Source organism: Chanos chanos, chromosome 3 (genome assembly GCF_902362185.1).
Source record: "Chanos chanos chromosome 3, fChaCha1.1, whole genome shotgun sequence".
Classification (NCBI taxonomy): domain Eukaryota; kingdom Metazoa; phylum Chordata; class Actinopteri; order Gonorynchiformes; family Chanidae; genus Chanos; species Chanos chanos.
Window position 1 is genome coordinate 37,482,501 of NC_044497.1, and position 19,476 is coordinate 37,501,976.

Below are 19,476 nucleotides of genomic sequence, written 5' to 3' on the forward strand. Positions count from 1 at the left end.
CTCTCTCTCTCCCTCCTGCTGTCTCTCACTTTTCTCTCCTAAAAAGGAGTCACCAGATTTGCTGAGACTCCTTAGTACAGATAAACAAACTGGTTGAGACTCATTAGCACAGATAAACACCTTGGTTTAGACTTATTGAGACTTATTAGTACAGATAATCAGACCATATGAGACTCATTCGTACAGATAAACAGACCAGTTGAGACTCATTGGCACAGGTAAACGGGCTGGTTAAGACTCATTAGTACAGATAAACGGACTGGTTCAGACTCATTAGTACAGATAAACAGACCAGCTGAGACTCATTAGTACAGGTAAACGGGCTGGTTAAGACTCATTAGTACAGATAAACAGACTGGTTCAGACTCATTAGGACTGATAAACAGACTGGTTAAGACTCATTAGGACTGATTAACAGATTGCTTGAGACTCATTAGTACAGATAAACAGACTGGTTGAGACTCATTTGGACTGATTAACAGACTGGTTAAGACTCATTAGGACTCATTAACAGATTGGTTGACTGTGATGGCAGCATCATGCTGACTCATCCATCCCTGTAGCACTCCCCTGCCTATTTATATCATGGCTCCATATGACACTGAACATGCTTGTTTTACAGGAGAACTACGGCAACAAAACAGGCTCATATACCTCATGCCTTTAGTGAAAATAGCACCTTTTACTCTTTAATTCAGCTGTGCTACAGTTATCCTGACTATTCATTATGGGTCTTCTGTCACCCAACTCTATGATGTAACCCTCAATCAGCATAATCATTCATTACAATTTTAACTGAAATTCCACTCCTGTCTAGGAAAGAGTTCCATGCTGTATGACAGTTTCTCTCTGAATGAAATGTTTTGTACCTTTAGGCTAAAAAGAGATATCTTTTGGAGAGACATCAAGGGTGTGTGTATCCAGTTAGTCTGATGAACTAAGCCCTTTTCTCTGAATCCAAAGGAAATAATTAGTTCAGTTTTCTGTTCAAACTAATACATGAGAGCGTTCATGTCCTGGTTTAAAATGCCATAGATAAATTAAGTTTCATTATTTACTTAGTTTGCATTTTTATATCTTTCATTCACACTGTTATTTAGCTTATTATTTACCAGGTAAGAATAACCATGCTTCTCTGCGCAGTGAGGACGATTAAATGACAAATTGTGAAATACGTAAAATCAAAGTCAAGACAAAGTAAAGACAATCAAATGACACATATTTCTGTGAAAGTGTGATTCACTGTGATGAAATTGGTTGTGTTAATGTCACAGTTATGGTCATGTCAGACCGGTCTTGTCCTCAGTGGTCTTCCTTATTTTTCCAATAGTATCTGCTGACTCAGCTCATCACACAGAAACAGCTGTGATTTTGTTTTGTGTGTGTTTAGCGCCACCCTCTGGTCTTTAATTGTAACTGCTCACATGTATGTTTTTTTCTTTATAGGTCGTAATGAGCTGATAGCCAGATACATCAAGCTACGGACAGGGAAAACCCGCACACGCAAACAGGTAGACTAAGATACAATATGAAATATTCTCAGAACAGGAGCTGTGTTTTCAGACTTTGGAGGACTGAGGAACTGTACCTATGATCTCATAACATTAGTCACACTCAGCAGTCCGAGAAATGACCAATAAAAAATGGCATACAATGGTTCATTTCATATCATAAGATAGACTGTGTGTTTGTGTGGGTGCATGTGTGTGTGTGTGTGTATGTGTGTGTGCATGTGTATGCATGTTTGTGTGTGTGTCCCTGTGTATGAGTGTGTGTGTGTGTTAGCTTGTATCACACATATGTTTTTCACTTGTTCCACACTCTTCAGGTGTCTAGTCACATACAGGTGTTAGCTCGGAAGAAAGTGCGGGAATACCAGGCAGGTCTAAAGGTATGAGCTCAGCTGGCACACAGATATTCTCTTCCTTTCTGCTCACCGCTTCTCTCTGCTCTTCTTTTCCACCCTCTCTTTGTTTTTTGTTTTTTCCATGTCCCCTTGCTCCCACTCCTGCAGGTGTCTAGTCATCTGCAGGTTCTTGCTCGGAGGAAGTCACGTGAGATTCAGTCTAAACTGAAGGTATGCGCTTTGTGCCATGGGCTAAACTGAACTCACAACAGATTATAATCAAACTCACCTGTCTCACTGCCCTGAAGCCTGCCATTTAAAAACACTAAATAACAAACCGTAAAAGCTGTGCTCATAAAAGTACAATACGTTCTTAATGTGGTCAGGATGGGTGGAATATCAGCTCTCATTTTGTGAACATGTGATACCTAATAAAAGGAATAACCACAGGTTCTGTACAAACCTACATACAGAGTTAAAATGGCAGTATAACTTTATAAGGACATTTTTGTCTCATCTTAGATGGGTAGTCATATATACTGCCCTTTTACACTAATAATGAAGAATCCTCAGCCATGAAGGGTAATAATGTTATAGCAACACAGGGGCTGAGTATCTGAATGGAATGTGGCGCCCTCTTGGGGTTTGAACAGACTGTGTGTATTGTGTGTGTGCGTGTGTATGTATGTGTATGTGTGCGTATGTGTTTTTAATGCTACTCCCTGATGGCTGAACTGTTCTGTGCTCTGACCTTCTTGTCCTCTACTTTGACCCCTAAAACACACACCAAAACTCTCTATGTTTGTTTGTTTGTTTATGTGTTTCATAAACATCATCTTTGTCATGTCATGTTTTCATCTCTTGGCTATATTGTATTTTTCACTTGTGTTCAGTTCTACTGAGAATGTTACCAATTCTGTTTTTTAGCATTTAGTAATGAGTCTTTTTTTGACCAGTGTTTCTGAGCTTAAACATGAACCTTTAGTTGATTGGCTAGCAGTGTTGTTCCTCAGTGTTTCTGAGAGATAGTTAGATTGGCATGTTTTTGAATGTTCTGTCTTAACATCTTTTACCATATTTTATGTATTTTTTACAGCACCAGTTTTAAATTCACATGCACTGAGTAGTTCAACAAATCTTTTTAGAGCAGTTCAGATTCTGCTTGTTTAATCGGAGAAATGATTATTAGTTCCACATGAGTTTTTTACTCTGCTTATTTTTTTTTTCCAATGGAGCATTAATGGTTCCTCTTTCTCTTATTCAGGCCATGAACTTGGTAAGTGATTCTGTGCCTGTGACAGTATGCCTGTTTATACCAGTTTGAGCTTGGCACCTGCTCATTCTATGCCAGTTTACCCAGGGTTTGCACCCCCCCCCCTCCCCCGCCCCCACAGCTCAGACCATGGCTTTTGCACTGCTGTTTAAAATTATGCACTGAATGCAGAGATTCATTACATTGAATAATTATGTCATGAAGCATATCACAATGTTTACTTCAAAATGTCCGCTGGAGAGAGAACTCTGTCTATCTGTATCTAAGAATGAGCTTATATTTGGTCATCCGTTGTGTGACAGATGACCAAGTGTTGTGAAAGAGTTCTTCAATTTTTGTAATAATTTTAACACTACAATTGACTCAGTGTTTGGGTACATTAGAAAAGACAATGGAAAATAAGTGGATTATTTAATTAGTTATAATTTGTATAAGGATATGTATTCTTATACGCTGCATCCATCTTTTGCCTTTCGTAAATGAATAGAAATTGAATTGTGTAAACTTGTTTCAAAGAAGTTATTTTTCATCGGAGAAAGCAATGAATGTTTATTGTGTTTCTCTCTCACTCTCTCCTCTTTCTCATTCTCTCCAGTGTCTGTCTTTTTACCTTACTTTGTGTATAAGTCTAACTCTGTTATTTTTGACCTAATCCATAAATGCTTAGTAAAGGATTATGTCCAAGGAAAATAATATTGCATGTCAGCATTAACACACAGCATGTGGCTTGAGAATAGTTTGAACTAAAGCTATTTAAGTCATACAAAACCCTTAAGCTGTATATCCAGTCAGTTAAGCCCTGTTACTTTCTTTAGCATCACTGACATTCCATAGCATGTAAGATGTGAACAACACTCTACATGGCAGACTTTGTTCTAAATGGTTAAAGGATGCCTTGTTCATTTTGTAGTGTGTGAGTTTTTGAGTCCTTCCTCTCTCTCTCTGTGGCAGGATCAGGTCTCTAAAGACAAAGCTCTTCAAAGCATGGCTGCACTCTCGTCTGCTCAGATCGTTTCAGCCAGTGTGATGAAGAACCAACTTCCTCCCCTTCCCCAGTCACCATATCCTCCCTCAGCCAGGGTAAGACAAGAGTTTCACACGCGCACACACACACACACACACACACACACACACACACACACACACACACACACACAGTCACCTACAGATGCACACGCAGAAATTAATTCATTACATATTATTACCAAAGCAGGCTTGAGTTAGTTCACAGACACGGCTGTATGAATTGTTGACTGCAACAGAGTAATGAGAGATGGGTGTCATTCCACAATAACATTCTGCCTTTCTGTGGTCTTCTCTGTTGTAGTTCTGGCCTGGTCCAATCCCAGGGCAGCCCGGACCCTCCCAAGAGTGAGTACCGACAGTCTTCACAAAAAACTGGCCTGACCTGTTGTACCAAGTCAAGCATGTCTAACTCACTGCATCTTGACCACTCTCTCTCTCTCTCTCTCTCTCTCTCTCTTTCTCTCACTCTCTCTCTCTCTCTGTCTTTCTCTGTGCAGCATCAAACCTTTTACACAAAACCCGTACTCAGGTTTACCAGCCCCAGTGCCAACACCCATCTCCAGTGAGTCGTAAACACATCAGTCATAATCTCCACAATCGCTCACAGAATGACTGTTCAGATTTTGAGCTAATATGCCTCCATCCCATCTAGGCTATGAACCCCTACCCACCACCCTCCCCCCAAACACAGTGCCTGTGTGGCAGGACCGAACCATTGCCTCCTCCAAACTACGGCTGCTGGAGTACTCAGCGTTCATGGAGCTCCAGAGAGACCCGGATACTGTGAGTGGACAATTGATGGAGAATAGACAGACTGTCTGCTTTTCAAACTGTTCTTCTTAAAGTTGTATCAATAAATAGTCATTGATGATTAATAACAATGTATTTACAGAATTACAAATACTTGATGAAGCTTCACTATTTGTGTCAATAATTAATACAAATGGCACAGAGTGACCCCTGAACAGTTATCCACAGAAACACATGCACGTGCTCATACAAGTACACACAGACATACACAGATATTACATTTGCACAGTGAGTTAAGTAACCTACATAAACATATTTTAAAGGTATGTACATGTGCTGATGAGTTAGAGGAGCAGTTACAGTTCAAATGTGTAATATTATTGAAGTGAAACTGAGATGACCGTTCAAACACTCCTGTTTCCTTCTACAGTACAGTAAACATCTGTTTGTACACATCGGCCAGACAAACCCCTCTTACAGCGACCCGATTTTGGAGGCGGTGGATATCAGACAGATCTATGATAAGTTTCCGGACAAGAAGGGAGGACTAAAGGAGCTTTATGAGAACGGCCCACAGAATGCCTTCTTCCTAGTCAAGTTCTGGGTCAGTGTCAGCTCATTTGGATCATACAGTCACCCAAACAGCCAATTACAGGCCCATTGGGCCAGTGATGATCTCATGAACTCCTAAATATAATTGGCAGGAGTAACACAGCTGGGGTTTGAAGCACAAATGTAGGATATACTTCTGAACAGTTAGGGAATGACTTGAACAGTTGTCATAGAATAAAACATTTCCATTTTTAGGACATTTTACAACGGAAAGTTCTATTGTGTCCCTTATATCCATATGAGAAGGCTAGTAATCCTTTACAACTCCTAGATGCAGACAGAATGATGCCATTATTCTTGCTGATTGGTTGATTTTTGCATTGCTGTGGATTCTGTAGGCGGATCTGAATAGTGGAGGAGTTCAGGATGGTCCCGGATCATTCTATGGCGTGAGCAGTCAGTACAGCAGTACCGAGAATATGACCATCTCTGTCTCCACCAAGGTCTGCTCCTTTGGCAAACAGGTGGTGGAGAAAGTGGAGGTGAGGTTTCTCCCCTTTTCTGCTGTTTCTCCTCTAGTACTTTTCATTCTAGAATGTTTTATAAACATATGAAAAATGTGGGATTGCATCTGTGTTGGTGAGGAAGGACTGTTATAGTCACACTCAAATCACCTCAAGAGACATTAAGAAACAAAAACAGCTGAACTTTGAGTAAATAGCTACAAACATCAGTGTTGGTGATTAATTTAATACTCCTGAAGAGATGATGCTTTTTTATTAACTTATTTCTACCTATTAACATATTTTTACTTATTTGAAGTACTTTCCCAAGGGGTCTTGTGACAATGTAAATGTGTTTTGGTGTTTCAGACAGAATACGGGCATATGGAGGGAGGTCGATGTGTCTTTAGGATCCATCGCTCTCCCATGTGTGAGTACATGATCAACTTTATCCACAAACTCAAACACCTGCCAGAGAAATACATGATGAACAGCGTCTTGGAGAACTTCACTATCCTACAGGTATACACTTAAAACTACAGTGTGACTGTGCATGTGTGTGTGTGTGTGTGTGTGTGTGTGTGCACGCACACTGTTTGTGCAAGGCCTGTTACATCCTTTAGAATTTATTAACATCATGACACACTTGCATGTTATGGCTGGAGGATGTCACTTGTAACGTATTTACAGAGAACTTTGTTGTGTCGTTGTATGTACTAAAGTTTATGTATTAAAACAGTCTGTGTAAATGTAAAAAAAAAAATTTCACACCTACTGCTTCATTAGTGAAACATTAAACACCAAGTGCGTGTTCAAATACATTATTACAGTCGTATTAAATGAAAAATGCATGACAGAAATTCAGTAGGTTGTTGTGTCTTTTCCTTTTCAGGTTGTTACTAACAGGGACACGCAGGAGACATTGTTGTGTATTGCCTTTGTTTTTGAAGTTTCCATGAGCGAGCATGGGGCACAGTACCATGTTTACCGACTGGTGAAGGACTGAAGTGTTACCGAAATGAAGGGTTTGACAGACAGGCTTTTAACCTGCTGCATGGACTGTTTCTCAAAATAAAAAAAAATCATTTTAAAATGTGTATTTTTTATGACACTGTAGGTACTGTTTCATATGATCAATGCTAACTTGTGAAAAGAGAATTTGTGAAGATGCAATAAGCAGAACAACAATAACAACAAAAAAACAAATACACTAATTTGTGAGAACATTTTTAATGTAAATATTTAAATTTTTGTGACAAAGATTGGATTGGTAATTTTCCTTAAGAGGAAATGTGTTTTCAGGGATAATATAAGTTCCTTTATTGTTTTGTTCTGTCCGATTGCAGAGGATTTTGGCTGTTTTATATGTCTTTTTTTTCTTTGGGGAGGTTTGAACTTTAACCCAGGTCTCAGTGTGGATGGCGAAAGTACAGAGGTCAATACAGTTACTTTGAACCACCAACAGAAGAACAGATTAACAGATAATTAAAACATGTTGAACAAAACCGTTTTTTTTCTTTAGTATTCAGTAAATTGATTACAGGTTTGACATTTTTATTGTAGCAAAGTTGCAAGTTTTAACAGGGCGTTTATCTTGACAAAACAAATCTCTACCTCTGACCCCAGATTGAAAAGAGGTTTGGAGTGAGACTATGTTTAGTTTTGCACTACATCCCCTTTTGTTTGGCATGCTTATTTGAAAAAAAGACATTCATTTAAAAGGTTACTTGTTATGTATGTGAACTGAAGTGTATAAGAAAGTTGCGATTTACTACAACAGAGGGGAATTCTGTAACAGAGTTCATTGTGTCACATCTGAAATGTTTTTGTTTTTCCCTCAAGTAGTTTGGTTTATTGTTCTTGTCTTTATAAGTTTTTTCATAACAGATGCATATATGTGGCCTGTGTATTTCTACCTCCTGGTGTTTATTTTTTTCTAGATATATTAACCATAACATTATTTTCTTGGAAAAGCTTTAACATTAAGGGTTGTGTTTGTTAATGGAGAGTTTGGTCAAAAACCTGAAAGATCACCTCTCTCACTGACATTGCATCTCCCAAAGACTTCACATAACCACCATTACTGATCTTCTGACAGGGTGAATGTAAAAACAGGGTATTGTACACTAAAATCTTCACCTTACCATCTGCCTTAACACTAAGGAGTTTACCTTCCTTTCAGGGTGTAATAATGTTACAATAAGTAGCAGAGATAAAAGGCCTGTCTTCGTTAAAATGAGTATAAGTTTGGTTCAAAATGTTTAAAGCTTTACATTTAGTTGCATCTGTGCTGTGTTTTTTTGGTACTGGGGAAAGAAAATATTTTCCCTAGTTTTGAGATAATGTTTTTGGTCTGAGTTCTAATTTGAATTGTTTTCTTTAATTGTATTATACAGCAGGCCAAAACTGTGTGAGTTACTACAGGAGTGCAGACACAATTGAAATTGCCTGTCTGTTGTACAACATTATAATAGCATAACTTCAAGTAAAGTGTACACTGTTTAAGACATATCACTATGGGTTTTACAGGAACAAACATGTTGTGTGCACTCTAGACCTGTTCATATCCTTACTGTGCTTCTCCCATTTCTCACTGCTTTTAATAAATTACTTGACAACTTTTTATTTTGTTTAATATATAAGTATTAAATGAGATGACATTCATATGCTTTCATATCTAAATTTCATATCTGAGCTGGACAGAGATGCTGGGTCTCAGGTTGACTGAAGTGGAGAAAACTGTACAGATATACCTGCAAATCATCACACTCTCTCCACCTGGAATTCTCACACCCCTTAGGCAAACATGATAGAAATACAACACGACCGCCACAAACACTCGTTAATCATTACTATAGAATACAAAAGCTTCTCTCAGTATGTCAGCATATGTTCTGTACGGACAAAATTTATTGATGAGTCAATGGTTAATTAAAGACAGAGGAAGATGTTCTATCTTAAGTTCTAGAACAATCACAGCAGAGTTCAGCATGCACAATTATCCACAGCAGTTAAACACATTGTGAAATGGATCATTTTGAATATCACTCTTTTGATATGACACATACTATTTAGGATTTAAGATGTAAAAAGTGTTCCCAGCGGCCTCACTTATACGCCGTACTTGATTATATGTAACCGTTTTAATTTTGAAACGTTTTTTATTCTATTTTGAATAATCTGTGTATTCAAAGCATCCTCCAAATTCATAATCTATCCAGTTTGTCACTTAATCTATTTGAAAATATATATGGGCCACACGGGATGGGCGTAGGAGGAGTTAGGTAGGACTACGCTACCCAAGATGATACGCGGAGTATGTATGAAGTATGACACTATTAATTTTATGTACCCCCAGCTGGCATGTGCACTGGCTTATATTGATCTGTGACATTCACCAGAATAGTGAAAGGCAGTTTTCCAACTAATAATGAAACAGAACCGAGGGAAAAAAGAACAAAAAAAAGAATGTAACGTCACACACATATACAGGGTCAAGACCCCAAACACGGCGTTGGTGAGTGGGTGCAGAAGGGGGAAATGGAGAGGAAGATCGACTCACTCGTAAGTGATTTTTAAGGTGACTCGGTGACGAAACTTTGTTATCACTTTGTCCCCAAATTCCCAAATTATCAGTTAGGTAATCATCTCTCCACAGATTCAACACACACACACGCAAAAAAAAGACTTCGATTTTGTAAAGTCCTCCACATTATAGCCGTGTCCGCGCGACAAATCTGTTCCCCATTTCTGAGTGAGAGGTCGGCAGAAAAGACAGCTGGTTTCCAAGGTTACCTTGTCCAAAGCACTTTGTAAAATAGAGGGGATTAATATACATGCTCCTCCCCCGAGGTTTTGGAATGTGTGTAAGAAAGAGAGTGATGTGCGCGTCAGCAGCTCCACACTGAATGTGTGATGTGTTTTGTCTCTGTGGGTAGTCTCTGCTCTCTCAGACTTAGTGCAGTTCGTGTTGTAATCACACAGGAGCTGAACCACTTCTGTAACGTCCAGGTTCACCCGCCTGTCCGTCACCATGGAGACGCAACAGCCCGTTAGACTGCGTGTCTTCTCCCTGAACTGTTGGTTAGTACATTTGCACTTTTCTGTGTGTGTGTGTGTGTGTGTGTGTCAGTATGAATGCTTTTGTCTTTCATTGTTTTTGTTTGTGATTGTGTCTAAGTGTGTATTATTCTTCTGCCTGAGAGATGGTTTCTGTGAATGTTTCATTTTAGAATGTGTTAACACGCATTCTTATGTGCTCTACCTACTACTGTTTATTGATGTTTGCTTTCATGATGCAAATATGAGTTTGTCTGCAAGTGGCTGCGCTTTACGTGCGTGGTGCAACAAAGTGTCATAGGTTCTATTCATTTATCTACTTATTTAGTTACATCATTTCTTAAGTAAAGGAGCTTCTCAAAAACCATAAACCATAACTTCATAAACATGGTAGAAGTCTTGTTTTTAGTTTATACTAAGCATAAACTCTAAAGACTTGAAAAAGTGTGGTCCGCCAGTAATGTGCATGTGAAAGCATTGGGCCTCAGTCAGCACACTGAAGTCACATGATGTGTGTGTGTGTGTGCGCGCATGCACATGTGTATGTGTGTGTGTGTGTGTGTGGCTCCAAGCTTTTGAGAGCTGTGCTGTCAGCATGCTCTTCTGGAACAGCTCACTAAAAAATCAGCAATGTTGTCAAAAAAGGCTCCACTCACATACATATGTGCACGCACATACACGACCAACGCTCATGTGCGCAGACACATGCACACACGCACCAGTGTGTAGTGAGCACAGAAGTAATAGTACAGTAGCGGTTAAGAAAGCAATGACACTGCAAGTTGTCTGCCCCTTAACTGTTGGTATTTTATCTGTCTGAGTTAAACTGTGTTTAGGTATGCATGTGGACATGTTGGCGTGTGTATATGTGTGTTTTTCAGGGGGATCCGTTACCTCAGTCGTCACTGCGAACAGCGATTTGAGATGATTGCAGACATGCTTGAGCGAGAGCGTCATGATATTGTCCTGCTACAGGAGGTGTGTGTGTGTGTGTGTGTGTGTGTGTACTTTTGTTTGAACTCATCTTGAGCATGCATATTTGAGATATTTTATGAACTTCCAAATGTAGGTATGGAGTGAGCAAGACTTCCTCTCTCTGAAGAGGAAACTGTCTGTTACTCATCCTTACTCTCACCATTTTAAAAGGTGAGATTATTTTTTGTTTAAACCTGTTTAAAATCTGATCATTAGACCTCCCTTGATCAAACTTGTAAATAGACCATTTGTTCAGACTTTGAAGTTTTTCTTTTATTCATTTGGCTAATTTGGCAACTATGTTAAAAAGTTAGGTAACTGTGGTTTATTTTTTAGTATATTGGAGGTTTGAACCCCCAAACACGATTCCCTGTTAACTTGCAACTCACAAAGAGCTTAGCCTTTTCCGTTAATGCCGAGGAAGGACATGCAGCTTTGTGTGTGTGTGTGTGTGTGTGTGTGTGAGAGAGAGAGAGAGAGAGAGAGAGAGAGAGAGAGAGAGAGAGAGAGAGAGAGAGAGAGAGAGAGAGAGAGAGAGAGAGAGAGAGCACAAATGAGTTTGTGTGAGTGTGTTATAGAGCAGATCAGCCCAAACCTACAACACGAACAACTTCGCACCCTGACGTTTTTCCTACTTCTTTCCTTTGCGTTTTTTAACTTTTTTTTTTTTTAATTTTTTTTGTTCACTTAGTGGTGTGATTGGCAGTGGACTGGCTTTCTTCTCAAAGTACACGCTCCAAAACACTCTGCTCCACCAGTACTCTCTCAATGGATACCCATACAAGGTGAGTGTACAGACAAATCATTCATTCCTATATTACCCTAAACTATACATGCCTATACTGATGTTATATTGAGTTTATAAAGATGTCATTTGTGTCACTAAGATTTCTAAACATCTAGACTGAGGTTTTTTTTTTAATAATCATATGGCTCAGAATATAGAAAAGACTTGAAAATGGGACAGAATGATCTACTGATTTATTGATTAGATTTTTTGGTTTTTCGTGGCTGCATTTTAAACCTGTGCTGCTCTGAAGTGTTGGTGCTGTCATCTTTCCAACTTTTTCCAGAGATTTGGCAGGGATCCCCCCCCCTCTCTCCCTCTCTCTCTCTCTCTCTCTCGCTTTCTCTCTCCCTCCCTCCCTCTCTCTCTCTCTCTCTCTCTCTCTCTAACTCTGTGTTCTTTTGTTTGTCTGGTCCTTAGGTTCGTCATGGTGACTGGTTTGGAGGTAAAGCAGTGGGCTTAGCAGTGCTGGATGTGACTGGACTGAGAGTTCATGTATATATAACCCACGTGAGTCTTAGTCCTGTTCCTTTGTCTCTCTTTCTTTCTCTCTCACTTTATGTCAGGTGTCTTTATAGCCAACATCAAAATCCAAGCATTACAAATAAATGTACACTGGCATTGCATTTGCACCAGAATTACCAGATTATAATGATAAATATCTACACACAGACACTGCGTTTGCACACTCTGTTCTGCTCGCAAATATAAACAATAAGATGATAGTTTCACATTTAAATCTGCTCAAACGCTCTCAGTGCTTATTTGCCCGTGACAAGCATTTATTTAAAATAGCTAACAGCAACATTTTTTTTCAAAATCTGCTGTGGTCAATTTCCATAAGCATGATGTCATTTAGTGGGATCGTAACTGTGTTAAACTATACATACATCCAAGATCAAGGTACGTAATATGAATCATAAAAAGTATTTCGCTAAATCTTTTTTAAACTGTCCTTCAGACTTTTGTCATTACTGATGTCATTACCGTTGTGTGTTCCTGTCTCTCAGCTTCATGCAGAGTACTGCAGATCCCATGATGAATATCTGGCCCACAGAACAGCACAGGCTTGGGAATTACAGCAGTTTGTTCAGTAAGAGAGAAGACTCAGCATTCAGTCAACACAAATGTGGCCACTGAGACTGATTCAGCAGTGCAGAACAATCAGTTATTATTGACCTTCTCTGAGAGGAGACAGCTTTGTGCAGGACCAACACAAAAGAGAAAGAGATTAAAAGGCTGAGAGAAATGTGACTTAAAGATGATCGGCTGTTAAGGAGTAAAAAACAGACAGCTTTGGTTTTGATTACATCTGAAAAAACTAAAAGACTGTGGAGAAGATTAGATTTAAATCTTCAAACCTGTTTTGTAATTCAGATTGAGACTTATTGCCGTGCAGTCGTTACTGTTCATTATTCTAAGCCTCACACCAAGTCTCTCTCTCTCTCCATCTCTCTCTCTCAGTCATACATCAAGGGGTGCAGCTTTGGTGGTGTTAGGGGGGGATTTGAACATGCACCCTCAGGATTTGGGGACCAGACTTGTCCAAGCTCTCACTGGGCTTAGAGACTGTTATACTGAGGCTCAGGTCTTTGATGTGAGTGTCTCCACACACAAGTTCACCCTGAACGCACAGCCTCTTTCATACAGAAAATAATACTGTGTTGATATGTTCAAATAAATATTTACTGAAATTAGATCTTAAATGTAACTGTGTCATGTCATGCCTGTAGGCTTTATTTTGGCTAGTGTTACATTACACTCTTAAGAGTGTTCATTGTGGATTACACCATATTACACCCCTTAGTCCATACTCACGCAAAACTCTTTATAATATATATTTGTGATGGCCTTATTGTTATGTATGAAATATTATATATTAATCATTATATCAATTATTACATTTATGATTATAAACTGTCGAAACTAAGGGTCATATCTATGTTTATGAAGTGTTTAAGAGTCTCGTAATCGAGAAAGGATTGGACCGTAATGGTTGCCAAACACAAAATAAATATTAATAAACGTGAAGGTTCCTCTTACTCCAGTACATTTTATTAGCATCTGACTGATTGTTGTTCTTATTGAAACTGTTCTTCATTTTGTTCTGTTAACAGGGCTGTGAGGATGGTATCACACTGATAGCTGACAATCCTTTCACTAAAAGAGAAGATTTAATTCCTTTTGAGAAAGGCATTCGGATAGACTACATCATGTTTAAAGTGAGTGTCTTTCACTGGGGGAACGGTTAGGGGGTGAGAGAGACCGAAACAGAAGGAATGTATTTCAGCTGACTACTATGTCTTGCGTGGCTCTAAGTGTGTGTGTGTGTGTGTGTGTGTGTGTGTGTTTGTGTGTGTGTGTGTGTTTGTTTCTCCTGCAGGGCTCTGAGAGTTTGAGTGTGCAGTGTGAGTCCTTGTCTACCACTAAGGGTTCAGTTCCTGGTCACCCCTTCCCTTACTCTGACCATGAGGCTCTTACGGCAGAACTGGTCCTCTTCCACTCTGAAGGGAGCAGTGGATACCAGGAGACAAAACACAACCACTCTATTGCAGGTATAAACATACACACACACACACGGACAAACACACACACTGTATACAGCAAAACAATGAAAGAATCACACAAACTGAAATGACATAAGTAATGGAAACCATAACTACAATCATATTTAGTTTTTGTTTCCACTGCGTTGTCCGAATTCGGGATTTAAAATTAAATTAAAAGTAGTGATGCAAACATATTTTTTATGGTTTATTTATTGTTCTCCGTCTCTCCAGACATGCCTGTGTCAGAGGGTTTGGCCATTTTAACAGAGGCGCAAATGGTGGTTCGGGAGCAACGATTTCAGACAGAGAGCATGCTGGGTAAATCGGCCCATCTCCTTGCAGTGGGAGTGGCTTTGCTCTTGTTGACACTGGCACTGTGGGCTGTACCGTGGATTTGTCCCGGGGCCTTGGTCAGTCTGCTTTCTGTTCTCTGTTTGACCGCCTTTCTCTCTGGAGTCCTCCTCTACCTCCTCTTCCTCACTCAGCTCAAAGCCCTGAGAGAGACAGACCAACAGATGAGCCTCTCATCCAATCACATGCAGGAGAGGTTCACCAGATGCAGGGCAGCACTCTCTGCCTCAGACGAAGCAGTGATATCACACTCACCAAGTCCATTTAAATGGGAAGAATGAAGCAATATAGTCTAATAAGTTAGTAGCTCCTACAGCACTGATCTAGGATCAGTTTTATCATCTGCTTATGACCACATCACCCATTTGGAAATAACACAACACAGCTGCCTTCCTATTACATTATTTCTTCAGTTTTAAAGCCTTGTTAGTTTTAGGAACACATACAATCTGATTCTTGATGTTTAGTCACAAGCTGATGACATTTCATTAGCTTTCAAGGGGAAACATAATGAACAACTTCTGATTCCTCAGAATGGGCTGTAATCACAATGAACTACTGTTAATTCCCTGTAGCAAATGAGAGCAACCAGTCCAAACATGCAGTTAGCATATTTCAGGATGAATCCCATGTGCATAATATTACTGAATTTTTCCAGGACCAGTGGTTTGGGAGCACTGTTTGCCAGCCCGACAGTGATGGACATAAGGGCTGTCTGTCCACTAACTGGTGATAATGATGATGAAGATGATTGATTAAAGAATCTTTTTAATTTTCTACAGACATTTTTTGCTTCATGTGTTCATTTGCAGTCTGTACTTGTGTGTGTGTGAGCAGCATGCCTGCACAGAAGCTGTCAGAGTGAAGCTGTCAGAATTCTATTAGGGTGGAGAGATACATTGATCTAGCGGCACTAAGAGCTTTTCTATAGCTCAGGAGGCTCTCCTTCCATGCTAACTGGAATACTACCAATTTAGTTTGGCGCCATTTACGTTCTAATTTTCGAGTGGTAAGTTTTAAGGCGCGTGTGTGCTCATTATACCAGGGAGCTAGTTTTTTCTCTCTGATTATTTTCCTTTTAAGTGGGGCCACATTATCTAAGGTGTTGCGGAATGTTAACTCTAAAGATTCAGTTGCCTGATCAAGTTCTGTGGGGTGTGACATTGTTCCAGTCAAAGTTGATAACTCTGGGAGATTATTGATAAAGTTCTGCGTAGTAGCTGGCGTAAACGTACGTTTATTATGATAGCGTGGCGAGCTGCATATATTATTACTAAGAAATATTTTGAATGAGATAAGATAATGATCTGAGATAGCTTCAGATTGTGGAAATGTGACTATACTTCCTACATTTAGTCCGAGTGTTAGTATAAGATCGAGGGTGTGGCCACCATTATGAGTGGGCCCTATGACCGTCTGATTAATCCCTACTGAATCTAGAATGGACACGAACGCTGTTCTCAGAGGGTCCTGTGGGTTATCAAAATGAATGTTAAAGTCTCCGACAATTAGAGCTTTGTCTAAAGAAATAACAAGGTTTGAGATAAAATCTGCAAATTCACAGAGGAATTCAGAGTACGGCCCAGGCGGTCTATAGATAATAATTAGTGTGATAGACTGGGTATTTTTTGTGGCTACATATGTTATGTTTGTATAAAGAACTTCAAACGCATTGAATTTATGTAGAGGTTTTTCTATGATGCCTAGGCTATCATTATAAATAACTGCAACGCCTCCTCCTCTGCTAGTTACACGAGGCTGGTGTATATAACCGTATCCGGGAGACTAGCTTCATTTAATGCGATAGTTCCCTTACGTGTGATTTTTAATTACAGAAACCCTCTTCTCACTTGTTCCCCTTAGTACTACATAATGTGGTTTGAGTTGCTAATCTTTAGGTTGTAACTGTCATTGCATTTAACCTGTGAAATGTTTTGGTTTTGCTTTTTTTGTGACAGTCTGTTGTGATGTGTTATTTGATTTTTTTTTTATGGAATAAATCCTGTGAAAGGCTGTCTGTCATGATGTTTTGAAGTGATTTTGAACACTAGTGCTATCAAAACAGCAGTAGAATTTCTTGACAGATTCTTGGCATGCATGACTCCTGAAAAGTCTCCAGTTTACCACTAGATGTCATTCATGTACTGATTGCTGTTTAAAATTTTGTCTTTAATGGAAAGAACCAAGAATTTTCCCATCTTTTCACTGCTGTACTCTTACCATAACCCTAAGTTCCTCAGCATATAGAATCTATGTTCTATTCTAATTAGGATCTAATAGAATCAGCACAATCTCCAAAAAAAACCCCGAAAAGTCCCCCATTTGAATCAATAGTTTTTAACTTTGTGAATGTGCGCTATTTTTATCACAGTATTTACAATTTACAATTTAGTTATTTGGCAGACGCTTTTTACCAAAGCGACTTACAAGCAGTGCATCAGTCGGATTTCTAATACCTTGTGAGCAGAGATCACAATAAAACTGAGCGTCAAATTGCCCCTTCGCATTGTGCCCCTGGAATACACAGATACACAGGTTTTTTTTTTTTTGGTTTTTTTTTTCCTAGGAAAGGGAGGTTAGGCATTGGGGGACAGGTGTGTTCTAAAGAGGTGGGTTTTCAGTATTTAACTCAATAGCTTAACCTCTGGACTTGACCATAAAAAAGATTTCTATGTAACTGTGTGTGTGTGTGTGTGTGTGTGTGTGTGTGTGTGTGTGTGTGTGTGTGTGCGTATACGTGGGAGAGAGCAAGACAGAGGTAGAGACATTACACAAGTTTGGATATTCACACAGCTTCTGATCCCTGTCAGTGCACTTGATACATGCTATAAACATGACTCATCCCTCATCTCATACTTCCAGTGACATGAGAAATGAATATGAGTGCAGTTCCTTGTTACTGATTAAGAATCACAAATCAAAGGCACTGCTTGGGTTATCTACTGTGTCTAGTAAATGTTTCACTTACCAAAAAGTACAGTTTCTTCAGTTCATTATCTCCAGGTGATATAAAAGTCAAGATAACTTTCATTGTAATCTGGAGGTCATCTCTTGTGTGTGATAAAGCTTTTTTTTGCTTTAATGTGAAAGACTGTAAAAATATTCTGATGTTGAACTGGAAGAAAGAGTAGGTAGATAGGACAGCTGTGAGAGTGTTTTTGTGGGAGTGGAGTCCTAGAGTAAATTTCTACACAGTCAATATTACAGTAATTCAGAAATATTGAGCTATATTACAGTTTTTCTCAATTGCTTAAATACAAAAACTGGTTCCTGTAGCACAAAAACCCATACCCTTACATCATTCCCAAAACACACACACACGCACATTTCTCTCAACTGTAAACACTATGCACCTGTTTCCATACATGTTTCAATATTCAAAACTCTTTCAGCATAACCTCACACAAAAGTGACCGAATAAGTTATTCATTGCACTATATGTTCATTTAGCCAACACAGGCTCTCAATATAATATACTCCAGTCATCACAACAGAGAGGACGAGAACAAGAACGACACAGACAAGTAATCTCAGATGAAATCCGTTACACCCTAGTTCATCATGTGCTTGTACATGGGAGGACTATGGGAGAAGTTGGACAGCTAGTGCAATCAAACCTAACCCGTTACACAGTTGCAACCATTGTCTGTACTTTTAGAAGGGAAAACAGGTAATTTGGCTTGTTACTGTCATACATGTGATGTTATAGTGCATATAGACTGAACTTTGTCTTTACAAAGTTCAAAACAATGCAGATTCCCAAAATACTGATTTCAGAAGAACAATTACAGTTTGGTAAGAGTGTTTTGAACTAATCCCTCTAGTGTCTAAGAGGCAGTCATGTAGTATGCGTTTTTGATTGCTTGTGTGTGTTGTCTGAGAGCAAAGTTTGATTTCGACTGGAAAGTTAGTTGGTTGTACAGATGAGAATGATGTTTTGAGAATGTGTGTGTAGTTTTGAGAAAATGGTGAATGGTTTCATTAAATTCTTAGCAATCAGGAAAACTGTAAAATTGTGTATGAAGATTTGAGAAAATGGTGAATTGTTCCAGGAATTGTGTCTAAACAACTGAGAAAAAATATAAAACAAAGACGTCCAGGGCAGTGGGCCCCCAGGACTGGAGTTGAGAATCGCTGCACACAAAGGCATTTTTCCCCTGTTGCCTGGCCAGAGCAAATGTAATGTGTGATGTTGATGAGATATTATGGCATGGCCCAGACCTGAGACGAGACGATGAGAACACTGATGCTGATACTGATGCTGAGTAACCTGTACATTTGCTGCATTTGGAAATAAAGCTTTTGGAAATTGGGTATTTTACTGTGCATGGACTCTTCCTAAAATGTTTTGTCAGTGTGACATTTCAAAGGTCAGGTTTTTGACCCAAACAGCACATACAGTAGTATTCCCTTATCCACTAATGTAAGACATAGTTATTACAGTACTGTTTTTAATTTCTCTCGCCAGGGAGATCCTGAAAGGGTTATCTGGATAGTCAGTGCTGTGATTTTACAAAGTTCCAAATTGCTTCTCTGAAAAGCTATTATAAACATTTTGGTAGCAATGTTTTGAATTAATCCATCCAGTGTGTAACAAACAGTCACGTAGTCTCTGTTTTTGATACCTTATGTGTGTTGTCTGAAGGCAGTTTGAACTGGAGCCCAGAAGTTAGATGTTTGTACCATTGGGTGTGATTTTTTAAAACCGCGTGTGAAAATTTGAGAAAATGGTGAGTTGTTCCAGGAATTGTGTCTAAGCAACTGAGAAAAAAACTGTAAAAAGATTCCACAATTAGTCATTCATC

The 19,476-nt window shown here is 39.1% G+C and overlaps 2 protein-coding genes across 3 annotated transcripts in view; both read left to right on the forward strand.

Moving 5' to 3' along the window:
- Nucleotides 1–6,956, forward strand: part of tead3a (TEA domain family member 3 a) — a 10,599-nt gene extending 3,643 nt beyond the window's left edge. The window contains exons 2-12 of one of the 2 annotated variants that reach the window (XM_030769053.1): nt 1,447–1,511; nt 1,829–1,891; nt 3,111–3,122; nt 4,071–4,199; nt 4,447–4,490; nt 4,643–4,707; nt 4,798–4,928; nt 5,326–5,499; nt 5,846–5,989; nt 6,320–6,472; nt 6,843–6,956. In XM_030769053.1, the coding sequence (XP_030624913.1) occupies nt 1,447–1,511; nt 1,829–1,891; nt 3,111–3,122; nt 4,071–4,199; nt 4,447–4,490; nt 4,643–4,707; nt 4,798–4,928; nt 5,326–5,499; nt 5,846–5,989; nt 6,320–6,472; nt 6,843–6,956 (1,094 nt within the window). Of the gene's footprint in view, nt 1–1,446; nt 1,512–1,828; nt 1,892–2,014; nt 2,078–3,110; nt 3,123–4,070; nt 4,200–4,446; nt 4,491–4,642; nt 4,708–4,797; nt 4,929–5,325; nt 5,500–5,845; nt 5,990–6,319; nt 6,473–6,842 lie in introns of both variants that reach the window. The other variant, XM_030769054.1, reaches the window with a different exon arrangement.
- A 3,027-nt stretch (nt 6,957–9,983) lies between these two features.
- smpd2a (sphingomyelin phosphodiesterase 2a) lies at nt 9,984–14,952 on the forward strand. The gene is made up of 10 exons (XM_030767825.1): nt 9,984–10,033; nt 10,891–10,987; nt 11,079–11,155; nt 11,676–11,769; nt 12,192–12,281; nt 12,782–12,864; nt 13,236–13,368; nt 13,889–13,993; nt 14,155–14,287; nt 14,552–14,952. Exons 1-10 carry the CDS (start codon nt 9,984–9,986, stop codon nt 14,950–14,952), a joined length of 1,263 nt encoding a protein of 420 aa, XP_030623685.1.
- The last annotated feature ends 4,524 nt before the right edge of the window (nt 14,953–19,476 follow it).